Source organism: Lutjanus erythropterus, chromosome 6 (genome assembly GCF_056507025.1).
Source record: "Lutjanus erythropterus isolate fLutEry1 chromosome 6, fLutEry1.hap2, whole genome shotgun sequence".
Classification (NCBI taxonomy): domain Eukaryota; kingdom Metazoa; phylum Chordata; class Actinopteri; order Lutjaniformes; family Lutjanidae; genus Lutjanus; species Lutjanus erythropterus.
This window is the reverse complement of record NC_139322.1, coordinates 27,040,763-27,067,131: the sequence shown is the minus strand read 5'-3', so window position 1 is coordinate 27,067,131 and position 26,369 is coordinate 27,040,763. Positions and strand designations below refer to the sequence as shown.

Sequence of the window (26,369 nt, the reverse complement as noted above, 5' to 3'; positions counted from 1 at the left end):
AATTGAAGGGTCTTCAATCGTGAGGTTCCAAGAGATTGTAACGATGTAATATCACAGTAGATATCGTCACAATTTTTATCACAATATTTGATATACTGTCACATCCTTATCACCTAGCACACATTTACCAGTTTACCAAATTAAACACATTGAAAGGACAAAAGAATAAAAAATCAATAAGGCAAGAAACAACATCAGCAACAAAATGAAAAGGGCAAATGTCTCAAATACATCATAGATCACTAGGAACATCAAAAAATGAGAACAAATTTCATTCTTTTGCTTTCAGCCTTGTAAACAATGGTTTGAAAAGAGAAGGTTAGGCTCTTTCTTTGGGTGACAGCTTACAAAAGAAACATTTGGTAGCAGTGACTCCTCTGTTCCTTTTCTGCTGCCTATTGATAAGACATCTGCTCAGCTTCCTGCTGATAAAGATTCGATGGGCCTTAAACAGGCATGGTGAAGCATTGAACACTTTGTAATGCGCGAGGACATCACATCCTCTATTTGGAGGTCATGTGGTCCACGGTCAAGGGTCACGTGAGCTCAGTGAGATGCCTTCAGATGCATCGACCCCTAAACTAACACCCTCGCTTGTTGAGTCTTAGAGGCCGTCCACACTGCCTGCATTGTTATATGGTCTCTGGACCAGCAGTTTAGATAATCAATGTCAGTTCAACTTGATTTACAATGCAGAGAGACTGCAGATTGCTCTCAATATATCATCTAATATCATCTTACTAACTGTGTAACGTCTTCATTACATAACGAAGGCCACAATAAGCTATGGAGTTGGTCATTGTATTATTCTGATTAATAAAACTAAAGACCATGACAGGACAGATTCTTAAGTGGGATAAGGCAAATACAGACTGCCAACAAGACCACTGAGACCCAGCTTTCTTTGATTTTTGCAAACCAGTTGTCAATTTTAATGAACAAATCCTCAGATATGACAAACCCACAGGACAAACAAGAACAAGTTGGTCTTCGCACCTCAGGAGAAACATTTCGGTTAATCTTCACTTTTCTGAGGTGAAACCAACTGCAAGAAAACTGTAATTGCTTTAGTTTACTGTAAACGAGCAATTTTGCTTCAGCTTGCTAATGAAGATCTGATGTAATGATGCAAAATACTGAATGCACACCTGCAATTTCTTCCACAGCTATCCACAGTTAGCCTTCCCTCGGTTGGTTTGGCTTGTTCGATATCAGGAAAGAACATGTTTGAGAGTGAGATGCTGTAACTTATTTAAAGGATAGAAAAAGAAACTGTAAGTAGCACAAAGCAAAGTGGTAAGAGTAGTACTATGGCTGGATGATAGGAGTCATGTGGGCGGGTCTCAGTTTTTCCGCTCCGATGCCTTCCAGTTGAGGACTGGAGATACAATTTAATATAGATCTTAAATGGCAGTGATTTCAGTTTTTAAATCGTGATGGGTAAGGTTTCTCTCATTCATATTGGTGCTGGGGAGTGGAATAAAGGGGTTCTTGCAATCAAGGAGGTGCAGAACCCACAAACCTGTAAGAAAAAGGCCAAACATCGACTTTCTAGAAAAAAAAACATGGGCTACAACGGGTGGGTCAAGTGACAAAGCGGCGTTCAGAGTGAGTATCAATGACTCCCAGAAACACTGTGTGCAATAGTCCTCCTTTCCACATTCCTTATCCTCTCTCTGTCTACTTCCCAGTCAAACACACACACATGCTGGCTGCAGCAGGGCACACAGCAGCGCATCCAGTGCGCTCTGCTGATCAGTGTTCAAAGCACAAGGTTAAATCCTCCTTTTCTACTCTGTGCAACCGAACACTAGGCTAAAAAATATAGTATAAACCTACAGATGTGTACTACTGTTTTATTCACATTAATTGTTAAAATATAACAGCAGACTTAGATTAAAGAAAACAACAGACTTAATATCTAAGCAGAAATCACTTTTGCATCAATTTCCAGACATGGCAACACACTCTCCTGACAGTGATTTTTGGCAGACTTTTGTCCAAGATGCTCAGAAGAGTTTTATTTGAGATGGTACTGAAAAGCCATAATAGCTGAATTTTATTCTCGTTTACTAGTATTGACTACTAAATTATCATGACACCCTTAAAATATGGTAACCTTTACACAGACACTACTCAAAACAATATTACCAAGCAGTGAGATTCCAACAGTATGTGTTAGGAGTATTTAATTCAGTTTAAAGCCACCTGTATTTTGAAGTAAATATGATGTTTTGCCTGTTACCATGACAGTTTTCAGTTTTTAGGCAACGCAATGTTGCCAAATTCTATTTGACAGGCAAGTTTCTAAGTAATGTACCTTCAGGCAACACAACTCATTGGCTAAACAGCTCCTCCACAGATTGTTATATGCTGTGTGGTCTCTTATTCTGATGGAATAAACAGTGCAACTAACCTGACACTGCAAGTCTGTGGCCATTATCAAAGCATAAATGCATCAGCAGATAAAATATGACTTTCAAGTCATTTTTCATACTCGGTAATAGGAGCAGAAAGCCAAAAAATGTGGTTTATGACATGTGAAAAAACTAATGAGGTAGAGGATGAAGAGTATTCCCAGACAGACACTGTGTACGTGTGAAAAACTGGCAGTTATTTTTTTAGCCTTGTTATAGAAGGGCAGGTCCTGTCTTTCGTACACACACATCCACACACACACACACACACACACACACACACACACATACAGCGACACACACACACACATACAGAGACATAAAGAGTCTGTTGACGTCCGTTTGCGTAAAGTAATGCCTTCTCTCCTTCAGCATGATACCAGGGTTGTGGTGACACACACATCTGCTCTCCGCCACCCTCACCCCTCCCACCCTCTGCCCACTCCACCCACTGTGCCAGTCTTCTTCATATGTCAGCCTCACACTGGCACTGCCCTTCCTATCCACTGGGGGCTTTATCCAATTTGTCAGGGTTGGCATACACATGGCTCAAGATGCCTGCCTCCCTCTCTCCTCCGCCACCACACATGTCCTGTCCCTTCCCCATCACGCCGCTCGGAGACGGCCCCGTCTGTGCCAGCGGGCATTACGGTACCTGATGGCGGGGCCCACCTGCCACCGCCGTGACTTCCAGGCTTGCCCAATCTGCCTCTCCAACCCAGCAGGCACCAGCTGGCCGGACAGCCTGCATGCTGATAGACGGACAATTGTAGGGCTGGATGATCACTCATATTCACAACAGCCAGGCCTGACTAACTGACCAGAACAGACAGAGGAACAGCATTGTGTGCGTGTAAGCTGATTGCTGCTATGATAATTAGAAAAGAAAACCAGAGGCAAGATAACAAGAAATAGATGAAAAGTAAATCAGTTTTGTGAATCTGTGTCCTTGTCAATTTCTACTTTTTCTTTCAATATTTTGGTGTCTTTCAAACAAAGGACACATCACATTAGAGCAACACTCCTGGGAACTCCTCCAAGTAGAAAATGTCTCAAATTTAGCTTTGATTTATCATGTGGAAACTTTGAAATTGGCAAACCATAAATGCACTCCCTTCTTAGTCAAGATATGTCACATTTTTACATCCATTCTTTGACTCTCTGTTTCATCAAAAGTAAGAAAAGCAATCACAAACTTTCTCTAAGCAATTATTTTCAATAGTTATCTCCTTTGTTACTTCAGCTCTTTCGCTCTAGATCTCTGGATTAGGATTCTATAGCTTGCTAATAAGTAAATAGTTACTTTGAGTGTCTCTTTCACTGTTTCTCTGTAGATCTCAGGTGAACCTATATGGAGTTATAAGAGAGAATAGGAATAATAAACACTGAATTAGAAATAATTAGTTTGATATTGTGAGTATTTTAAGAGTTAATTTGATCTTTTCCCTTCCTTTGTACATTCAATAATCAGGGCTCAATTGCTTGCCCAGGACAAGGAAAAACATAAGTATTTTTTCTTGCAAAATGGCAAAAAAAAAAGCCGATTTTGGCCTCTCAAATATAGAGATTTCCTGCTTTTCTTCATTCATTATCATGTGATATTAAACTGAATATCTTTGGGTTTAGGCTGACAAAACAAGACATTAAAAAACATCACATTGGGATAAACATTTTTCACTAATTTCTGACATTTTATAGTCGTAGTCCTAGAATAAACATGACAACTGCTAATAAAGAAAGCAATGGGCCTCATGCAAGTACCACTCTTATGAACAGAAGTGGTATATTTCATTGGTTTAAAGATATTTTGAGTTTGAAAAAGAAATTACACTTCATAATTTTGTCGACATTATCCTGTTTGACTACATTTCAAATTATAATAAAATTGTACATTTACATATAAACCCAATCATCATTCATTAAATGATCTATTATTACCTGCTGTCTGGTGTATTGGTCGTCTGTCTGCACATGCAGGTTTATGAAGTCTGTCCAGGCGAACACCCTCACTTATTCTGTCATTAATCCTCGTGGTGAAAACCTCCCCTTATCCCCCTCCTCCCACTATAGTTGATGACAGCCCTTTACTGTAGCAAGTCTTTCTTTCTTTTTTAAAAAAAAAAATATTATCATTATTATTTTTTTAATGAAGTCATTTTCATATGAATACTTCTTCACATATGGGGCAGGAAGCACAGCCATATATGGTATTATTAGGGCGTTAATTATGCTAATTTACAAGTCTCATGCACGTGCACTGAAATATGCACAGGTGGATAATTTACACAGTTACCTGATGTTACATACACAAAAAAGTAAGACAAATTTAAAATAAGAATATGAAAATGCTCTTGCCTGAGGCCCAGTGTGTATAGGGGCAAGTAAAATTAACTTTGTCCAAGTATTCTGAACTACCATTAAACCATTACAGTTGAACCTTGAATGTGAAATGTGAGTTTGTCATTCTTTGGCTCTACCTTTTATATGGTTTGATGGAAGCATAGTGGGAATCCAGCTGTAGCCTTGTAATAGTGAACTCGGAGTGTCAGACTTAAGTCTTTTCAAAGTCTTCTAAAACTCTTAAAGTGTATGGTACGCTAGCTAATACAACTTGGACAGTTATCAAACCTTGTGTTGCATAGCAATAAGAATGATGATGTAATGTGTCTGCACCCAGTGACCCCTGGCTCTGTCACTGGCAACTTTCACAGCTGCATATTTTGTTTAAGCACAAATGTCCCATGTGATCACATTTTAAGAGAGAGTGACGCCTACAAAACACAAAAATCTGTCCTCGAGTACAGACAAAAAAAAAACCTACCAGACTATAATCCCAAAATCTCTCTTGTAACCTCTAACTCAATGGCAGGACTTAAAACCAAAGCCATCCCAAAGTTAACATGATCAGCACCTTAATTATATCAGAGAAAAAGCATCAGCAGAGGAAGGAAACTGTTATTGGTATACCTCAGTAGTAAACTTATCCAGACTCCATCAACAAGATTTAAGGGCATCATTCCAAGCAGCAAATCAAGTACAACATGTGGGAGGTCGACGGGAGTGTTTTAATACTCAGATAGCTACGTTAGTGCCTGCTGTGCATGAGTACCTCTGCACTCCCACCGATCCTTCTCTGTAAACATTGAATGTCATTGGCTTGGGCCAAGAACATAACATCCTGTGCCCTTTTCCAAGAGCGATGTAGCAATTTCAGGGCAATGTCTCACAAAAACTTTGAAACACCTTCACAGCTCCCTTGACTGGTCCTTGTGAGCTGGTGTGACACAGTAGAGTGGAGGCTTTACAGAATCACTGATCCGAGATCGCACTCTATTTGTCAGCTCCTAAACGGTTGCAGTGGGATGTGTGCAAGGAGAAATCCGACCCAAGACCAGTACGTCTGAGAATGCTGCGAGGCAAACCAATGCCTCTGCAGAGCTATGCAGTAATTCTATTCGGGTATACCTACACCCAAAATACCCTTATCATCTTAGGTTGCACACACCGTGTACCACCGAGCGAGGATCCAAAATTAACACTGTAGTGGAAGCAGACCTGAGGAAAATGAATATTGCTCTGTATCAAATATCATTAATGAAACAGTTATCTCTTGACAGCTGAATTAATTCAATTTATGGTATAGTATATCAACATTTAAAGGGATAGTTCACCCCAAAGTCAAAAATACATATTTTTCCTCTAACCTGTAGTGCTGTTTACCCATCTAGATAATTTTAGTGTGAGCTACTGAGTTTTGCAGATATCTACCACGGAGCTGTCTGCATTTGAAAAAAAAAATTAACAGCAATGTCTTTTTGCTGAAATCATGACCGGGTTACTTGAGATAATCCACCGACCTTGTTGTGAGCAGTTTCACATTACTACTGAATACAACCGTATCACCGTGCAGAAGAAAGCGTGCATCTGCTCATGGACAACAGGCTCGTGCTTGTAACAGCATGGGATGTTAAAAATGGCATCCAGGGTTGGGTATCGAGAACAATCGAGATTCGAGAACCAAGAATTTTAATTTCAATTCTGCTTATCCATTCCTACACTAATTTCACTTGTGCTTGTTAAATAAGCCATGTTCTGCAAACACGTATCATATATTAACCTGGATATCTGTCTGTGTTTACAGACATGCAAGCTGAATGCATGCATATCTTCATATCTTTTCTCATGCATTTGTCTTACCAAAGTCTTGTGAATGAGTCTTTCAATATTCTCAGTTACTCAGCTAAGTTTCTTGACTAGCAGGTGAATAATACAAATTGTGTGAGCCTTGTAACAATCTACATGCTAGAAAATGCTTTACAAGGATGGGACACTCCTCTACCATTACAGTAAATTAGCCTAAGCAATTATTGCTCTGACCTGGTCCCTTAAAGAATCGCAATCAAAAATCATTTAGAACCAAAATCAATAAGCAGAACTGGACATGTAATCAGAGTCATTCAAGTCCAAACGATACCCTAACCTAATCTTTTCATCCTCAGCTAAGCTGTAACCTCTTGGCCATGAGTAGATGCATGTTTCTTTCTGCAGTGATACAGTTAGCAGACATAGTTCAGCAGAGAGAAAATAGTTCCTACATGAAACTGTTCGCAACAAAGTCTGTGGAATGATTTCTGGAAAGAGACATTGCTGCTGAGTTTTTCAAATGTTTTTTTTTTTTTTTTTTTTTTTGTGCTTGGAGCACCACATGCAGAGTGCCATCTAGTTCCATTATATTAGAGTGAAAACAGACATCTCTATGGCCTGTATCTTAAACTTAACACCAAAACAATCTAGATGGATTAACAGCACTACAGACCAGAGCAAAAATATATAGTTTTGATTTTGGGGTTAACTGGTATGTAATGGTATTAAGCCTAAAAATCAAATGAAAACATAAAATACTTCGGCTTAACCTGAGCCCTGCAGAGCGGTATAATATAAGGATGACGTCAAGATCTCCACATGGTAATGCAGCACTTTGTAATGGTCAAACACATGCGTATACTGCACAGAATCACCCTCAGTGAAATGGATCAGAGGACAGAAATAGGCTAAACTCACATCCTTTCAATCTAGCACTGCCTGAAATGCGAGATGAACAGAGGAAATGTCATTTCATCATTGCTGCTGCCACAGCCGATTGTCTGACTGCACCTCATTGAGAATAATTGCTGACAAAATCTTAGGAAGCCCTGCAGTGAACCCCCTCCTCCCCAGCGCCCTCCCTCTCCCCCCCTAGTCTCTGTCACATCACATCATTCAAAAGTCACTGGGGGGGCTCGGCGCCTGACGAGCACACACTCTCCTCATCTCCTATCTCAGCCTATTAGGAGCCATGCTCTGGGGCAACAGAGCAAACCTATCAGCCTCCACTGTGCAGATTTCTACACCAGAGTCCCATCTGATGTAATTGCAGTGTAGACTTGCAGAGATTCAGCTGCTCTAATTTCCCATTTTTTTTCCTTTATGATCACTGGATCACTGGCAACGATACAGTTACAAATGATTCTCAACCCCACATTATCTGGAGGAGCAAGTTTGTTCTAATATGTTTGAGCAGGGCCCTGTGGCATACATGTAAAATGAAGGCCATCTAGACTAATGGGGGATCCTAGTGGATGCAGTATAAAAACAATGATGCCCACCACCCACCATCACCCACTAATGAAGCTTTCCATCAAATTAATGAGAGTTTTAATCATTGTTCACAGTAGTCTGTCCACATGGTGCACTATCCATTAAACTGGCCTGTCACCTTCAAGGAGCCACAGAATATCCCAGATCCTCTCTTGACTGTCTTTCAGTGCGAAATGTGACATTTGCATTGTACTAGAGCACTTTTTTTTCCTTCTCTCTGTTATCCTCTACTTCCACAGTTTGACATGACACAGCTCAGCGTTTGCACTTCATGGCATCTGAATATGTGCAATGTCACTGATTAGCAAGCACACTCGCTCATGCCATCTGCCGTCGCGCGTGAGAGTGCTGTTAGCATCCGTTTTCAGGAAAGGCAGGCCGAAGGACAGAGAGCAACATTCATTTACATACCCGAGAGCCACAAAACTCATTAATGGATACAGTGACCAACCCAAAACATCAACTGTACGCCACAGACCTGACCTACACAAATGCAATGAAGGGCATCAAATTGTCTTTTCAGGTGGAGAATAAATAACATGTGTAGTAGTTGGGTATGAGTGAACTAGTATTAGAGTTGACTGTGAAAAAAAAAAAAAAAAAAAAAAAGGTGTTTCAGATTAAAAAAAAGTTAGTATCCAGCAGGGCTGCAACTAACAATTATTTTCTAGAATCAAAGATAGGTTGTTTGGTCTATTAAATGCCAGAAAATGGTGAAAAATGTTGATCAGTGTTTCCCAAAGTGATATCTTAAAATGTCTTGTTTTGCCAACAACACAAAGACATTCTGTTTACTGTAATAGAGGAGTAAGGAAACCGAATAATATTCACATTTAAGAAGCTGGAGTCAAAGAATTTAAACATTTTTCTTTATCAATTATCAAAATAGTTAGCAATTAAATTACTAATAGATTCATAATTGATTACTGATTGGAGCTCTAGTGTCCAGTCTGCCTTAAAATTTTAAGTTTATTGAATTTGAAAAGAAAAGTTAATAAACTTTTCTGGTCAAATATACTTAATATTAATCCAGCTGTACTTGAGAAAACATGACCATTAAGCTTAAGATATTAAGTTTAACCAACCACTCTGCAGTCACACTGTCGAACGTTACAAACAAATTTGATTTCCTTTTACATTTTCTCAGTTTGACAAGTCAGTTTGTAATTTCACACAAGGAACTTGTTGATGCAGCTGTTCCTGTTGGATTGGAAATAGCTGCTTCATGGGCTCAAGGTGGGTGGATGGAAGTTTCTTTTCTCAGCTCATTATCTCAAGTCAAAATACTTCATGTAAGAAGAACTCAGGTTTATATATTCTAAAGTGTTCTAAAATTAAATATAAGAAATTTTAAGCTGAATTAACTTGTACTTGAACTTATACTGTATATTCACATTAAATTCATGAGATTAGCTGATTCCACTAAATTCTTGCATGATTTTTTGACACTGTGTTAATGTCAAACAAAGCCACTGTGAATGTCGAGTCAAGGCCCGCTGACGCTTTCCTCCTCTGCTCAATAACTTATGACAAGTCCCCAGAGGGTTGTGTGTGTATGCGTGTGTGTCAGCTCTTTGAATACACATCTAGAATATGGTGGTGAACACATCTAAGTAGCAGCACATTACATATTTTGAGTATATACTACGTTGTAATCAATTTAATTCACAAGGTTCTCTCACTTAGTTGATGACTACATGTATATGTAAATGAATGACCTTTAAGCATATGGTTACAGACTAACATCAGTCATCATTAAGATGCTTTATAGGCAAGTAATTACTACCTTCAACCACATGTTCGGGTTTCAGCCTTATTAATTATACCGACATGGGTCGTTCCATTTGAAATACTACCTCCAGTGGGTGGTGATTCACCCTAAACTCAGGATTCATTAGGAAAGTTACTGCAGCTGATGCCAGGAGAAGAGCTAAATGAAGTTTGCCAAAGGCAATTGTGGCGTTTCCAATTTTTGTTGCACTTTTGAGGACTGTTTTCACGAGCAACCATCTGTTGGGTAACTTTGTCAAATAAATGTCCATAAAACGTGCCATAAACATGAAACCTGAGGAGGACTATCATTTTTCCTCACACAAGTCATTAAGTTTCTCATTGCCATAGACAGAGAAGGATTCAAAAGCCATCTCCATCAACAACAAAAAAAAGAAAACGCTAATGAGATTTGGTGCCATTTTCACAGCTTGAGGTAATTCATTGCAGGCTTTTATGACTGCATTACCCTGTGTTATATCTTTCCTGTCTTTTTCTTTCTTTGTTTTTCAGACACCCAGCAGGCACACTGCACCAAATGCCTCTCTGAGTGACAGCAGCTTTACACCTATCCCTCTTCATCAAATCAATGATAGGGAGTGTGAAAGGGTACAAAGGTAATGGCATGTTGCAAAATGTCAGGGTTTCCAGACATCATCTGCACAGACAAAAGACAGCAGGAAATGCAATTCATAGAAAAACCTGTAATCTATATGAGGACATTCTGCACTTGAATGACTAGTCTGCTGGGATTTTGACAGGACCGCAACTTAACAATAAAAGAAGACAATGATGGAAATGATCTTTTTGCCCTAGGGCTTGATGCAGCAAAGGCAAAGATAAAATGTTCGGTGCTTTGGCATCTGGAAATGTGTTGGAAACCAACACCCAACCAAAAATGTTTTTTTAACATATAAAATAGTGTGAGGTCATATTTCATTGATAGGTAGTAATATAGGTATTTCCTTCGAATTTTGAGAAATAAACCTAAATAATTATTATTTATTCAGCACAATATATTTCCAGGGCTGTGGATATGTATTCATAAATACGGATGCTGTATAATGTAACAAACCAAGCACTCAAATCATACTTATACTAAAAAGAAAGCAGTGACATTTGAAGCAACTCTAGCAAAATTCATGCCATAGACCCCTTTTTGCATACATTACCCTAATTGAAGAGGGTAGAACATTATGCGAAAGGCCTGTTGACATTTTCAAATAGCTGAGATATGAAAGTGTTTTTCCAAATTATGCAAATCCAGCCTTTATTCCATATATTTAAGTTATGAATCAACTACAGGTCTGTGCTTATAAAACTGTCGGTGCCTTTGAGGAGAGGTAATATGCATTTTTTTCTAATAATGACTTGGAAATTAAAATCATACATACAAACAGTCTGGTGGATAAGAAAGCACTGGAATGACATCCTCTAAATGTTTAAGAAAACAGTTGTGGAAAGCAAAAGTCACATCAAAAAGTAATGGTAAAAGCCCAAAAAATAATAATCTTGGTAAACCATGTGATAATGGCACAGAAGAAATCAGCAGCTGTAGCAGAGTAGAAGCTGCTGGCGTGTCTGTGGCTGCAGGAGAGCAAAGGTCCAGAGAGTTTCATGTTCAGAGAAGAGACACTCTGAACTCAGCTGACACTAACAAAAACATACATGGTCTAAATGTATGCGCTGACAGGCTGAGTGTCAGGGGGTGTGAGAGGTGCAGTTGCAATCTGAATGGAGTTTGGGAATAGCACTACAATGCAATAAAACAAGGAAATATGTCGTAATGGGTTAAGTATTACTGTACCTCAGCAAAGGTTTAAAAAGGTTGAATCCACCTTCATACTAAGTGACCGATTCAAACACACCCATCATATGTGATCAACAGGTGCAGCTGGCTAACATTCTACATGCTAATGCTCATGGTGGATTCATTGTTGTGACTTCTAGCCTCAATAAAAGCCCTTTTTAGCAGGTTTAGCCACATTTAAAAACAAACCTATATACATGCAGTAATCTTGGTGTTAAAATGGTATGAGGAACTTTAACCTTTGGTAAAGTTGTCTGAAGCTTTTCTTCTGTTTCTAACAACAATCCCCCTTCGACTTTCAGCTCAAAACCACTAAAACCTTTGAGGAGCACTGTGGGACAGAGGGGCTGAGTGGACTGCTTATATTCTGCTTTGAGAATGAAGGAGCAAAGAAGTTGAATGTAGAGCAGATTGTGAAGGACTCTGCAGTGTTCGAGACTCAAAGACTGCTGTTCAGACAGATGAGTGAAACGTCAAACTTACTCTCCAGAGGAGAACATCAACACTTAGTGTGAAAACTGTGCAGCTCTCTTTAACTTTAATATGTTTGTGGCACAGGCCACAAAGTGCCTTTAGAAAAGGAAGATATTGCTGATTTAGACACAGAGTGTTGGGTGATGTGTGTATTTTGACACGGTAAGGCACTTTATTTTGTCTGTTCTGTAATTTAATTTAGATCTATCATATGACATCTTCATCAATTTTTTCTTTATACAGCACAATTTAACTGAGCTACTTTTTTTTTTTAACTAAGTACATTTTTTACACAAACAATTTTACTTGTACTTGAGTAAAATTTCTTTAAATTAACAATACTTTTACTTGAGTAAAATATTCTAGTGCTCTTTCTGTCTCTGGTGCTGTATTTGCATGTTAGAGAGGGAATTAAAAATGCATGTCACACGTGTGTTCATGCTGTACACTGCGGTAATATAAATGTCCGAGCTCTTTTCAATGTTAATGAAGCATTTATCGTGTGAGTAGTGTCTCTCTAATACACTGACAAATGAATGTTAACTCTGTACACAGAATGACGAGAGCCCCACTGAGCAGAGAGGATCTGCACTCACGCATAAAAATTGCGATCACAGAGCAAAATAATTTCACTGAAATGCCATGTTACTTTAGTAAGGCTGAGGTATGAAACTGGGAAGTCAAAACTGAGCATCTTTATAGGAGGTTTTGAACTGTCTGGCACTGAAAAGTACAGAAAATAAATTTGCTGCTCTTCGCCCATTGTAAGGGTTCTTGCACAGCTGGTGCAAAAAAAAGTTTAGCCTTTTGCTTTCGTTTTCATCAATGTATTGATCTGAAGACTGCAGATGGGGCCCATCAGAGATGAGGTGTGGGCCGTCCCACTTTCTTTAGGGTGCTTGTGAAATAGAGGGTAAAAGAAATAAAAAACATCATACTGGTCTGCAGTACTAGTGCCTTTTTCATTTCAATTTAAGCCCTGGCTAATAGTATTAAAACCATGAGCAGTCTTGTCATGTCTGCGTTGCTCTTCTCTTCACCTCTAAAGGAGCAACTACTTTTTACACAAATAGCCTCCGATATTCTTAATCCTGTTTAATATCTAATGTCAATGACCAAGGAGGCTTTTTCGTGAACAGAATTAGAGAACACCACCTGACTGTAGTCTCAGTAGCATTTTAACATGCAGAGCCTGGCTGCTCATTAATGATGTATAGAGACAGCAAATCCTCCATGCTAAATGATATAATAGGCCTAACTCATTCTTGATCTTCTGGATAAGCCTTCCTTGAAGATTAATATATTTTTGTATTTTTAATTATCATGAGGATAAAATCCGTGTTTAACTCAAATAATTACCCTGACATCGTGTAAAACTTTTTGGTGAGCTTCAGATGGAAAAGCATGCCCTTTGTGTTTAGGCAGTAATGAAGTCAATAATGTTGTGAATGCTTGACCAACCACGCTTGGCTCAAATACTCTTCCCCGCAACCACAAGAATGGGTGAGTCACTAAATGAAGTTGGACTGACCTTCTCTCATAACCTTTGAATGCTGAATAAATAAACATTATCATTCATCATGAGAGGTGGGTAGAATACAGTCAGCAGCAAAAAAAATATCCAGTGTTTTATCCAAAACCTGCATTTATAACATCTATAAATGCAAGTCAGTGACATTCAGCTAAGTATGAAGGACTGCTGGTTCTATGTAAACAAGGATGCTAAACACTAGCAAAGTAAAGCGGAGCTGCTGACCAAAACATTAAACAACTTCTAAAAGCTGCGTAAGCATTAGCTGTATAGTGAATTAAAAACTGTGACATAATCTAAATAATTAGTTTGTATTATTATAAAAACAAATGTGATAAAAGATGAAAAGGGAAAACATTAAACCACAATGTCTCTGATTTGAATCCAGCTCTTTCACAAGAAAAGTCTTCTACATGTTTAAATGCTGTGACTGTATAACAGAGTGAGTGTCCCTTTTGTTCCAGCTCTTTAGAAATGAAGTTTTGCTAACCTTTTCTGTTAGTGCAGCTTAAAAAGTTTACAGAATTTGGCAGTTAATACTCAGATTGGATGTCACTTCTGGTATTGCACCGGCTGGTTGAATCAGCTTTAATTCACAACAATGTGACCAACAATGTGAAGATTTCCACAATACTAGATGTTAGACAAAGGTTTTTTTTCTGTATCAGGGCATCTTATAGGGCAAGAGAGGGGGTCTGTGTTTCATTAACTTAAAAGAAATAATTTAACTAAGACAGTGAAGATTATTAATTGAGGATAGCTGGCTAGCTATGCTGGCAGGCTAATATTTACTGGGTAGCTCACAAAATTACCTAACTAGCTAGTTACTGCTACTCCCGTTCTCACAGTGGAACACACTTGTAAGTTTCTAGTGGAACAGACATTCAACTAAATATTTGTCATATATGGGTTGGAGCAGTAGCAGAATTATAACATGGTAGCTACTGTAGCTAGCGAGCAAATGTTAGCAACCAGCATGCAAGTTGTCTTCCTGCTGTTACAGCATGATAAACTCATCTTAAATTGAAAAGAAAGAGAACATGAATGTTTCAGTTGTGTTTATTACATGGTTATATGCATGTATTTTTAGTGGTGCTGAAAAGCAGTAATTAAACTGCTGATAATATCCTAGTTCATGTGATGACAACTGAGCCATCACCGTGACAACAAAGCAGATTTCTCCCTCCGAGATGCTGACAGCTGAAAGCTCTAGAAAACCCTCTAAGCTGACCTTGTTAAACTGCTGATAACTGTGTTTAAGATATGTGAAAGTCTGTCTGTCTGCTACTGTTTTCAAGTGTAAAATAATGTAAACAAGTAAAATGGATAGATAGTGCTGGTGAATTTTATTCATTTTATAAATCTCTCATAAAGAATTATTAAATAATTTTTACCAGCTATGAATTTTAACCAAGGTTCATTGTAGCCACAGGGCTTCCTTTACTGCATGCATCCCGTGAATGTCACCATTTCTAACACTCCTGTTGATTGTCTGGGTAGAAAACAAAAATTAAAAAAACACACAAAAGTCTGGGTACTTAATTTGCAATAGCCCTGTGTTGGCTGCACCAGATTTACTCAAGGTAACCACAGTGGATCTACTGTACATAATTGTTTGACTATGCAAGTCACACACAAACTGGAAATGCAGATAGAATAGCTTTCCACCTATATGCACCTCTTTTAAATGGACTGTAAGAAGCATTTCATTCTAAAGGAGACGTAATTAGTATAAAAACTGTCTTGTCCATTAGAACCATTGTTAAAACTTCTAAAAGTAAAATGAAAGACACCTCAAAAATACCTCTATTAAAGGTAACCACAGAGATATACGTGGCAGAAAAATGGTAGAACGAACACCAGAGTAGGCTTTTCTTTCACCTTACTGATTTCAAGAGTGGAGCTGGACATGACATTCTCTCCCAGAGAATGAGAACAGCATGAATTGGGGCCACAGGCACAGGTTTTGAGTTGGTTTTATGGCTGCTCAGCATTTCTCTATATAAGCAGCCCCTCAGCACCACAACAAAGCTAAATGTAGTCCATTTAAGTCCAGGGGGAACCTCATGAACTACTGCACGAGGATACTAGTGAGCTCAGAGGATAGACAGGGTTCGAGATGGTTTGAGAGAGATAGGTGGAGGTTGGATCTTATGTGTATACCTCTCCACAGTCCCCTATAAAAAGGTAATGCAAATAAAAAGATAATTTTTGCACTTGCTGGGATGAATGTGACATGCAAATGTAACCCCCCAGGCAGTAGAAATGCAATTAAGGTAAGCTAGCCTGCTAGCAAGGTTAGTGCTGCTGGTGGTGAAGTGCCAGGTAGCGCCTCCAACACAGCTTCCCTTAGGACTCCCACTCTGCCGGCTGCGCGATGAACCAGCGACCCTTAGCACACACCTCCCTTCCCAACACAGCCACTGGTGATAAATTACCTAATCCCCCTATCCCCAGCCGTTTCTATTATACACCCTGGGCTTGTAAAGAACAGCCAGGAGGAGAGAGAGGGGGATGAAAAAAACACAGCGAGAGGTGGGTGTGAAGTGGGAAAAAAAGAGTTATTGACAGAGACACAATGACAGTGGGAAGATATACAGGGTAAACAAAGGCAAGAATCAGCTACCATAATCTTAAGCATCAAAAGGACATGTGTGTCATTTCTGATGGTGAAAAAAGGGGCACTCAGAAGCACTTCACGCTGTTTCTAGACAATTATGTCTGACAAAATCCATCTCAAGAGAGATCTGCAGATAGGTGTCAGATTCTCAATGTGAATCATTTCAGACACGCTGCAAACGTTTTAAGAATGGGACAGTCAGACAGTCTGTTCAGGGTTTTGACGCCTATTCCAAAGTCAAATTCAAGCACTTTTCAAGAATTTTCAAGGTGCAGGACCTCACAGTTGTGCTAAATGTGCTGTAAACAACCATAATTATGTTTTGTGATAACATTAGACAGAAGGGTAACAAATTAAAGGAAAACACAATTTCCATGGTTCAAAATGTGTCACCTGTCTGCCAGTAGACCTGGCATCCTATACAACCAGGCTGAGACAATAGCTAATGATTATTGTTGTTATCAATTAATCTGTCAATAATTTTCTAGATTAAACAATTTGTTGTTTGGTCAATAAAATGTCAAAAAATGGTAAAAATGTTGATCACCAACCCAATGTGACATCTAGAATGTTTTGTTTTGTCCACAATCCAAAGATATTCAGTTTACTGTCCTTGAAGATTAAAGAAACCAGACAATATTCACACTGAATAGCTGAAATCAGAGAAATTTGTTGGAAAACGATTAGTCGGTTATTAAAATAGTTGGTGATTAATTTAATAGTTGACAACTAATCAGTTGATTGACTAACTGTTGCAGCTCTGCTAAAAAGCGAACTATTCAGTCAGATAGTGATTTAGCATTAAAGTAATGCAATTACAGTTTCAATAAGTTTCAAGCACTTTATCCAAAATCCTTTTGAAACAGACCATTTAATTTCAAATGTTATCAAGGATTTCCACTACCCATGGAAACCCTATATTTTTCTGATGTTAATGTGGCATTTACGTGAGTTTTATCAATCTTCTTCTACAGATGAATGTGATTCCACTGCTGAACATGCACATCTCGCCAGACATCATTTCAACTGAGCAGAGACACAGCTACAAGGGACAATGACATCAGTGCTCAAACCCTCCCAGAGGAATGCTTGTCGTCACTCACGCTGGCACACACACTGCTATGGAAACAGCAGGAGTGTGAGCGTGCATCAGGGTTAAAGGGATACCGCAAGGCACACATGCACACGAGCAGAGAGAACTAACTGAAAAACAAAGCGACAGGGACAGTCCATTGAAAAACAATGCTGACACATGACCAAACTGTTCCTGACCAGCTGTGTACGGCACATTTTCCTCTTTTAAAAAACACTACGGGGGTCAACCGAGGACTAAATAACTAAAGGGAAAGTTAGGCAACAGTTTTTCCTTATGAATGTGAAAGAGGAAATAGAGCAGACCTTCCACTGAGCTTGATCTCGGAAGTGTATGAGAGATATGTGGTTTCAAAGCGGAGGGCTGCTGCCAGAGCCGGGATGGAACGTATCCTATCAGACAGCTCACTGTACCAGCTGACTGCTATGGAAACAGCAAGAGTGTGAGAGTATGTGTGCGCCAGAAGTTGAAAGGACATGACAACCCATGGGCACACATGCTAATACACGCCACCCCCTGCTTATGCATGTACACAAGCGCAAAAGCACACATCTGTTACCCATCTTTATGTCAAACTGAGAGCAAAAAAGTTGGAAAAGGGCGAACAGAGCAGCTGCGGCACACATACACACACGCAGAGGACAGCATTCTACAGACTGGGCAGCCATTCAAACATCTCTCGGTAACAGTAACCCACGGCAACCCTGAAACCAGCCCCCTTTCCCTTCCTCCTCAAGAGACACAGATCCATTGCCCAGTTAAGGGAGAAGTAGCAGACAGAGAGTGCCCGACAGTGAAAAGAGGCTGTAACTTTACCCACTCTGCCCTCACTAAAGTGCAGCACTACCCCCCTCTTCAAGGTTCATGAGGTTAATTATTCAACATGAGAGGGGATTTGTGGGAAAACTGAGAGTGGACACAAGCCAGCAGAAACCCTTCACCTCTTTTGTTCAACTCATCCATTCACTCACTTTCAAATATGCACTTATTCCCACGGACGTCATCCATTACACATGTGCACTGCAAGACTACACACAGCTGCATCACGCCGCACATGTTTGTAGCTTCTCACAGCACACAGTCAGTCTCACTCCACTCTCTGATCGGCTCTCCTACCGTTGTGGTTGTGCTGCAGGGTCTCCAGCATGCTGGCAGAGTCAGTTGCCCCCAGCTCGGCCAGTCTGCGGCTGGTGGCGCTCAGCTCTGACCGCAGGTTGGTCACCTCTTGGCTGGCGGACTGAATGGCCCCATCGATGCGCTGGGCCAGCTGCTTGTTGTCATCCATCATTTTCAGGATTTTTGCCTGAGGAGGAGGAGAGGAGAATCCAGACAAGGTGTCATGCTGACAAGTTGACCATTATCCTGTGAAGGAAGGTGTCCCCAAATAAATCCCTCCTCTTCCCCTTTTCTGTCTGTTCTCGCTCCTTTTCTTTGAGAAAGCCAAGTTAAATCCTCAAAGCAGTTTGTCCTTTCCCTTAAAGAGAGGCATCCGGCTCAGGGGAAATGTGTATCTGCTGGGAGGAGTGTGCGCTCTGGAGATGGTGTGTGTGTGGCGTATGTGTGTGTGTCATGTGGGTGTGTGTGTGTGTCTGAGAGTTCCGTAACAGCACAAGAGTGAGTGTGTGTGTTAGAGAGCCAGCACTGCCCCTGTGAAATGTGCTCCCTGCAGCTGACTGTTGAAAGGACACAGAGCATTGAGAGATGACAAGCACCTTTTTAAATGGACTGTACCATTTGCAGAGGAAGTCATGGGGGGGACTGAGCTAGACCATGTGAGCACATGGAAGCCAGAGGTCCTCAGCACAGCTGTCTTGTGGAGATATTGTTGTAAGGTTCTGGGATTGTGTATTTGACTGAAGTGACACACAAGAAATGTCACTAAGCCTGTGAAAACAGACTTCGGTGAAATGCTGCGGCTTTTCCTTTTTCTCTCTCTGTGTTTACTGCATGCACCTCCCTCCATGGACGCATGGACAAAGGGAAGGAAATCATTAGTTTGACAAAGAGGCAGTTGTGGAGAGAAAACAATAATACTAATGCAAACAAAGCATCCATCACTGTATCACAGCACGGTATTCCTCTGCATTTTTAAGCTATAATGTTTGAAAAAAGTTAAACAAAACAGTCTACCTTACTTGTCTGGCTAAAGTTCAGGAAGGTATTGGAATCTGGCAGTGAGACATTTCATTGACCTATTGCATTATCTTTTATTTTATGAACTTTATTGTTGTTATTTGTCTTTGTGATTGTAATTGTGGTTTGGCAACACATAGGAAATGACATGCCAACACAGCCTATTGTACTGAACTGAAGCATTTCCATTAAAGCTGAACATTTTGAAGTGGAGATTTTAGGAATGTAATATACATTAGCTGAACACTGACACTGGCCGATGTTCCCCTTGTTGACCACAATCCGCAAATAAGATAACAGTCACCGATGGCATTGACTGATGTTTATCATGTCACATCAATTTTGTGCAGGTTACATATTGCAGCAGCTAACATACCCAGCTCCTGACCAGGGGTGGAAGTAACTAATTACAAATACTCAACTTACTGTAATTAAGTAGGTTTTTTGGGTACTTGTACTTTTATGAGTAGATTTTCAAGTCTGTACTTTTACTTGTACTTAATTATGCATAACAAGATGTAATCTACTGAGTTACTTTTAAAATACTAGTTAAGTACTGAGTACAATTTGAATTAATATCCAAACACTTCATCTGCATTTTAGGAGCCAGTCAGGTGATCTGATTACACATGGGCCAATGAAAACAAAGTCATATGGATGAAAAACAAAACAAAATGCTGTGGTAGCACACCTTTGGAGAAGGGATGTTAACGGTTAATCAATAATCAATTAATTGCCATTAAAAATTTAACAATTAAAATGTATGAATGGATATTTAATCAATAGTCATGGCAGTAACTGCACCTCACCTGACATTGTTTTGTCTGACATGGCTAAACAGATTTAAAATAAGAAAAATGCATTAAATTAATTAAAAATGTATGTATAGTATCTTCTAAATTATTGATTAATTGTTTGTTAGTATTTTCAACTATTAGTTAAGGAAAACACAAAATTTATTTATTTATTTAATTTATTTATATTTCTAACACCAGTACTTTTACTTGTAATTAAGTAATATTTCAGCAATGTAACAGTACCACTGCTCCTGACTCGGATAAGAAGCCACTAGCTGGACATGACTCTGGCATGATGTATGATATGCTCGTTCAAAGACACTGTAATGAAGGGCTGAATGACTTTAAAGCTATAATATGTAATAAAATGAGACATAACATAATGTGAATAAATGCTTTACTTCATCTGTGAACAGGATTTTTTTAATCAGTGATTGATTAAAAGTAAAGAAAACGATTTCCATGCTCACGCACTACTTACACAATGCCATCAAACTATGTTTTCGTAGTGTTTTAATGTGGGAGACCCCTAGTTGCAGAACTTAGTTAAAACAGTAAAAATATTTCAGTATTTTGAAGATCCCTTTGGGGGGAATACATTTAAAAAAAAGGAATAAAAAACATTGGCATTTGTATTTGCTGTTGGCCACTGGCCAAATTATTATTTTAAACATTGTTTTGGCCAAAATTTCAGTCGGTCCATTCGTAGAAGATTTGCTGCTTTTATGGGTTTGATGTTTTCTAGACTAAACAGTTAGTCGAAAAAATATCAAAAGATAAAGCTAATAGATAATGACATATAAATACTTGTTACACTAAGAATGTAGAGGGAAGTTCCATTCAGATTCATCTTTGCTTTTTCATTTTTAACCTTGAATTTAAGTAGAGGAATTTGAGAATACAAGCATGTTCTTTTTGGCATTCAGTGTGGGAAAGAGGGGAACGTCGCTCACTCGTTTTTCCAAACTAGACTTTCCCAGTCAGGTTGGTGAATTAAACCATTTTTCTAAAATTACAGATGACTGCCACACCTCAAAGAGGACCTGCACTGTGTGATCAAAAAGGTAACGCAAATGCATCTTTGAATCTAACACCTAATCCTTTCTTAGTTCTGCTCTGCTCTTCTCCTTCCTCTCCTTTCTTTATATTAAAGCAGAGTAAAAAGCTGCAGATATAGGCAGCAGACACAGTGACTGCCACCTGTTTACAGATAAGGCTAATCACTCACAGTGAATGAAACATTAATGCTTCTTTCTCCCCTTTGCAGCCCCACAGAGGAGCAATGTTAAAAGCATCTGCAGTCAGGGTGTGAAAACTGTTACCTTTATTGTAGCTGAAGCATTGCAGACCAGTGCCATTATTTCCAAATGTCAAATACACCCCAGAAATCAAATAAGAGACAGATGGATACTAGACGCTTATTGGATGAAAAGCCTCATGATGCATCCAAAGTAGCTCGATACTGAGACTGCAGAGCTGACAGGAAATTAGAATTTGTCAATAGGAATCAGGTACGAACAGGACTTAAAGGATTAAACTAATTTTATTCTTGTGACTACACATTTCTAAATTTTGCTTCATTTGAGATAATTATATGTTTTACCATCTTAGTATTTTTGTGCATGAGTATGTAATGTTGAACAAAGTGGCAATATTGACTGCATGTCCCCTAATCCCCCCACATCTGTACACTTTCTTCTGCTAACCCTAAAACAGTATTGGTTATCTTATGTGAGAAGATATATATTTATATCTGTATTCAGGTTTTGTCTGTGCTCTTTTCACTTGTGTCCAGAAGACAGGGCTTTTCTGGAGAAATATGATGCAAGATATTTCTACATATCAATAATAATTTAATAATATGACAAACAAAAAAAAAAAAGAGTGAGAATCTGATGACAGTTCTGGGGCAGTTTGCTCATGTTACCAGGGAGGCAACGATGTCAATCAAATCTGATCCATCCACATAGTCCTAATTAAAGAGAAGCTGAGTTAAAACTCATTAAATAATAAGTGAGCTTGTTTTCTCCCAACATTGACTTCAATTGCTGCTTATTTAGCTATGAATATTTAATGTTATACCTAAAGCTGCAGTAATCAATATTAATATGCTAACAATGGGAAGAAATGAGTATCTGTAATATGAAAATGGTTATAAATAGTGACAAACCCACAGAGAATTATCCTCTCTGCAGTTCCTCTCAGCTCTGTTGTTTGGTTTAAAGGCACCCAAATGTACTGTTTTGGCTCAGTCTTACCCATAGACCATTTACTAAAAGCTTTCAAGTCTGAAAAGTGAAGCCAATGGATAAGTGCCTTAAATCTGCATTCTTTCTAATGGCCAGTAGGTTTCAAAAAGAAGTCTGATTGTATCGTAGCAAAATGACCCTACTTCTCACTTGATTTATGACCTCAGTTTTTAAATGAGTTTATGGTCTCAACCGGTAGTTAAATACTTCATCTATACAACCTGATGTTCATTTGTAATTGATGCTCACATTTAGAGTAAAACAGACGATAAACCAGGCTATGCTTCAGGGTGGGGCTACTGTCTGATTGACTGGTCATTTTTAGTGAATCCATCCAGTGAAGCACACATGGCCCCTCCCAAAACTGAGGTCAAACTGTCAAACTAGGCTCTGGAGGTCAAATATGGACCATTATTGTGTTACGACATTTCCTATTTGTCATTTAAAATGTTCAGAATCATATTTTAGTGTACTGTTCTGTTGTAATATGAGAAATATCAATCGACCAGGCAAGCCACTAAGTCTCAGTACGTCACCCACCAGGTCCATGCTCTCATCTGTCCTGCGTCTGCAAAAAAAAAAAAAAAACAAGATAATGACTCCAAGCATCATAATGGTTGTCCTTAAACCAACGGGTGACGTCACGGTTGGTTTAGACTTGGGTCTCACCATTCTCATTAACCTTGTTGTCAGTGGCAGGAGGTAGCTGTTTTCAGTGACAAAGCGCTAACAGACTGAATGATGAGAATGGTGAACATTCTCAGGGGTTGGTGGAGGCCAAAACAGAGCTAAAAGGAGAGTAAATATTGCGACTTACAATTGCGAGATTGCCAGAAAAACAACTCCTATTTAAGTCTACGCTTGCTCTGTGCCTTCTGGGTAAGTAAATAAACTGAATAAAATAATAAAAATAATGTTTTTTACAGCTTGTTGTGCTGCCTGAAGCCATGACATGACTTCAAACCAAGTATTCATTTTTCAACAAGAGTTTCAAAGTGAAATTCTCCCACTCCACACACCACAGGGTCAGCTACATCATTATCCATGGATAGTAGAGATTAAGTGTCACGTTAAAGGACACTTAGACAGGGCAGAGGGCATGAAATCAGGACTTCTAGTTGACAAGCTGGGGAACTGCTAAACACACAATGCTGCTACATCACTGAACGCAATAACGAGGAAAAAGTTTTATAAGAAGTTGTTCTCATGCTCTTAGAATCCAATCTTTAAACCCAGGAACAATGTTTTGACAGTATGGACTCTAATTGTTGGTTGTAAAAAATAAGTACTTGTAATTAACTACTCTGTATCGTTGTCTCTGGGCCCCTGGGCGGAGGAAAACTGACCCAGTTCCCACCCAACACCCCCACTCAATCCTGCACTTCTCAGCTATAATCTGACATTCGGCTGTCAAAGCATGCCCACTCACTCAGCAGTACAGCTGTGTTGTTATTGTTTCCTAAGGTTATGTGAACTTATAGACCCCAACCCATCCTGCATGTGGTAAGCACAGATCAGCCACCACACGCTGCACAAGCCAGGGGAGCGAGCAACTCCTGTGGACTCCCAGAAAATGTTGCCGTAGCCTCAGGCACTCTGTGAGTATGTGTGTGGGCCAAATACTGAGGTCTCAAATAAAACCTAACTGACTGCCCGCTACAGTATGCAAGCAAGGGGATGGGAAACACACAAACACACACACACACACACACCACCCGTTCATCCATCTGCCCAGACACAAGTCACCCCTCCCGCTCAGTAAACGAACATCATGTTGTTATTTATAGACGACCCTGCTGCCGCATATGATACATTAGTCACAGGGGAGGGCAGGCACAGACACACATATACTATACACTCATTCACACACACATGCACACTAGGGGGCTAATAATCCCAAAGTCATTTGATGTTCATTAATGAAATTCATCTCTTGTCAGGTGTCATAAAAGTCTATTGGACCCTTGTGGGAAATTAAGCTGCTGTGGTGTCGAAGTTTGTAAGAGGATCGTTTTTTTTTATCTATTTGTATATGTTATATCCTACTCTTCCACTGTTTGTCATATCTCTGAAGTGTGTATCCTGTCAAATATAAACCTGCATACTGTATGTTAGTAAACACATTTGCCTGGGGCTAGGAGTTAAGTGTGGGGCGGCTGCTGTGCAGATGCGCTCAACTGACACTAACTGGGCAGAGCAGTGAATTTCATATTTGTAGTTAAGGCACACTGACAAAAACACCAATTCATTAAAACAAAAAATATCCATAAGAGCCTCAAACTACATGTGACTGTGAGTTTTTACCCAAAACAATCACTTTAATGTGATTCACCTTCAAATCATGACATTTTACTTTTTCCTCACATTTACCCTGAAACATTTTGTTTCCCTTGGTTATTTTCATAAGAACTGGGTTTACTCAGAAAGCCAAACAGCAGCTAAACAATGACCACATGTTCATGGGGTTGTTGGGGTTGTTTTAAGCTGTATGTTCAGAGTAGCGCCTGACCAATGCTATGATCCCTCAAAAGTGCTTGACACTTGTGACAAAGAAATGTAATGGAGTCAGGATATTTTACAATTGAACAATAAATGTTACTGTCCAAAATGACATCGGGTCACTGAAACAATAAACTTGGTACTTTAAGTAATTCCAAACAAAACTAATTACTAGAAATTAACAGAAATTAACAGAAACGACACACAATTATAACTATTCTGAGTATTCACTCCTACTTACATATACATGACACAGTGTAATTAATTACTTCAATTGATTACACTTCATAAATGTTTCGCAAAACGAATGTGGCACTAGACGTGTTTATAGGAGCAATATGTGGCAACTCCATGTGCAAAAATGAGTACAGCAATCCAAACAGGGAGTTGGAGCCATAGACTGTATATTAAATAGGTTAAAATCTTATTTAATAAACGATCTATGGTTGAGACAAATTGCTTCCCCCTGCTCCCTTTTCCCCAGACTTGGGGAAACTTGGGCTGGCTGCAGAAGCACAGGATGGACGCAACATCGTAAACTGACAATAACAAGTAAGAATGAGTCCTACACTACTCTGAAAACAACAAACACTCTCCTGCGTTCAGTGACTGCCTCACTACTGGTCAGACTCCATTGAGATTTCTCAGTTTAACTGTTATAAACATCTACTCCTTCTTAGACTTTTCATTATTTTGTATGACTCATAAACAGGCACTTACTCATATAGCAAACATTTGGCATTCATTTGAACTTAATCTGAGCAAAAGGGGAATACCGAGAATGGAGCGTTGTTGTCAGAGTAGAATGTATTTCAGTTTAACATTTTTCCTTTATCTCTGATGACATACTGTAGTCATTTTAGGATTTCTTAGATGTCTCCTTTAAATAAAACTTCAACTGAGAAGATGTGTTTTGTGTCTTTCTTTTTAGCAAAGAAGGCTAAATGGGCCAATGAAAACCATAACGTACTGATAGGACATAGGACAGGCTGCAGTCACAGATTTGAAGAGGTGACTGTGACCACTGAGCAACAGGAGTAATTGGATATTTAGAGTGAACATTTGGAGAAACAGAAACCCCTTTCAACTGAATGTATGCAATTGATAACACATCAAACACCAACAGTTAAAACGTATAACTACTTATTAATTTAACTTAATAATTGGTGCTTTTTAATACCAGTAGTTTTACTTGTAGCTGAGTAATGTTTCAGTAATGCAGCAGTATTTCAACCAATGAGTGCTCTGTTAGTGCTCCTAACAGCTCAATATCTAAGAGTGGTTACTGGTTTATTGAGAATTAAGCTCAAAACATGTAAACTTGATTCATGTCTGTGTA

The 26,369-nt window shown here is 39.1% G+C and overlaps 1 protein-coding gene across 4 annotated transcripts in view; it reads right to left on the bottom strand.

Annotated features, from left to right (window-relative positions):
* The window catches only part of kazna (kazrin, periplakin interacting protein a), a 253,476-nt gene that overhangs the window by 152,202 nt on the left and 74,905 nt on the right, over nucleotides 1-26,369 (bottom strand). For all 4 annotated transcript variants that reach the window (XM_084721454.1, XM_084721455.1, XM_084721453.1 and 1 more), the window contains exon 3: nucleotides 18,469-18,655. In XM_084721454.1, coding sequence (XP_084577580.1) covers nucleotides 18,469-18,655 — 187 coding nt within the window. The remainder of the gene's footprint in view (nucleotides 1-18,468; nucleotides 18,656-26,369) is intronic.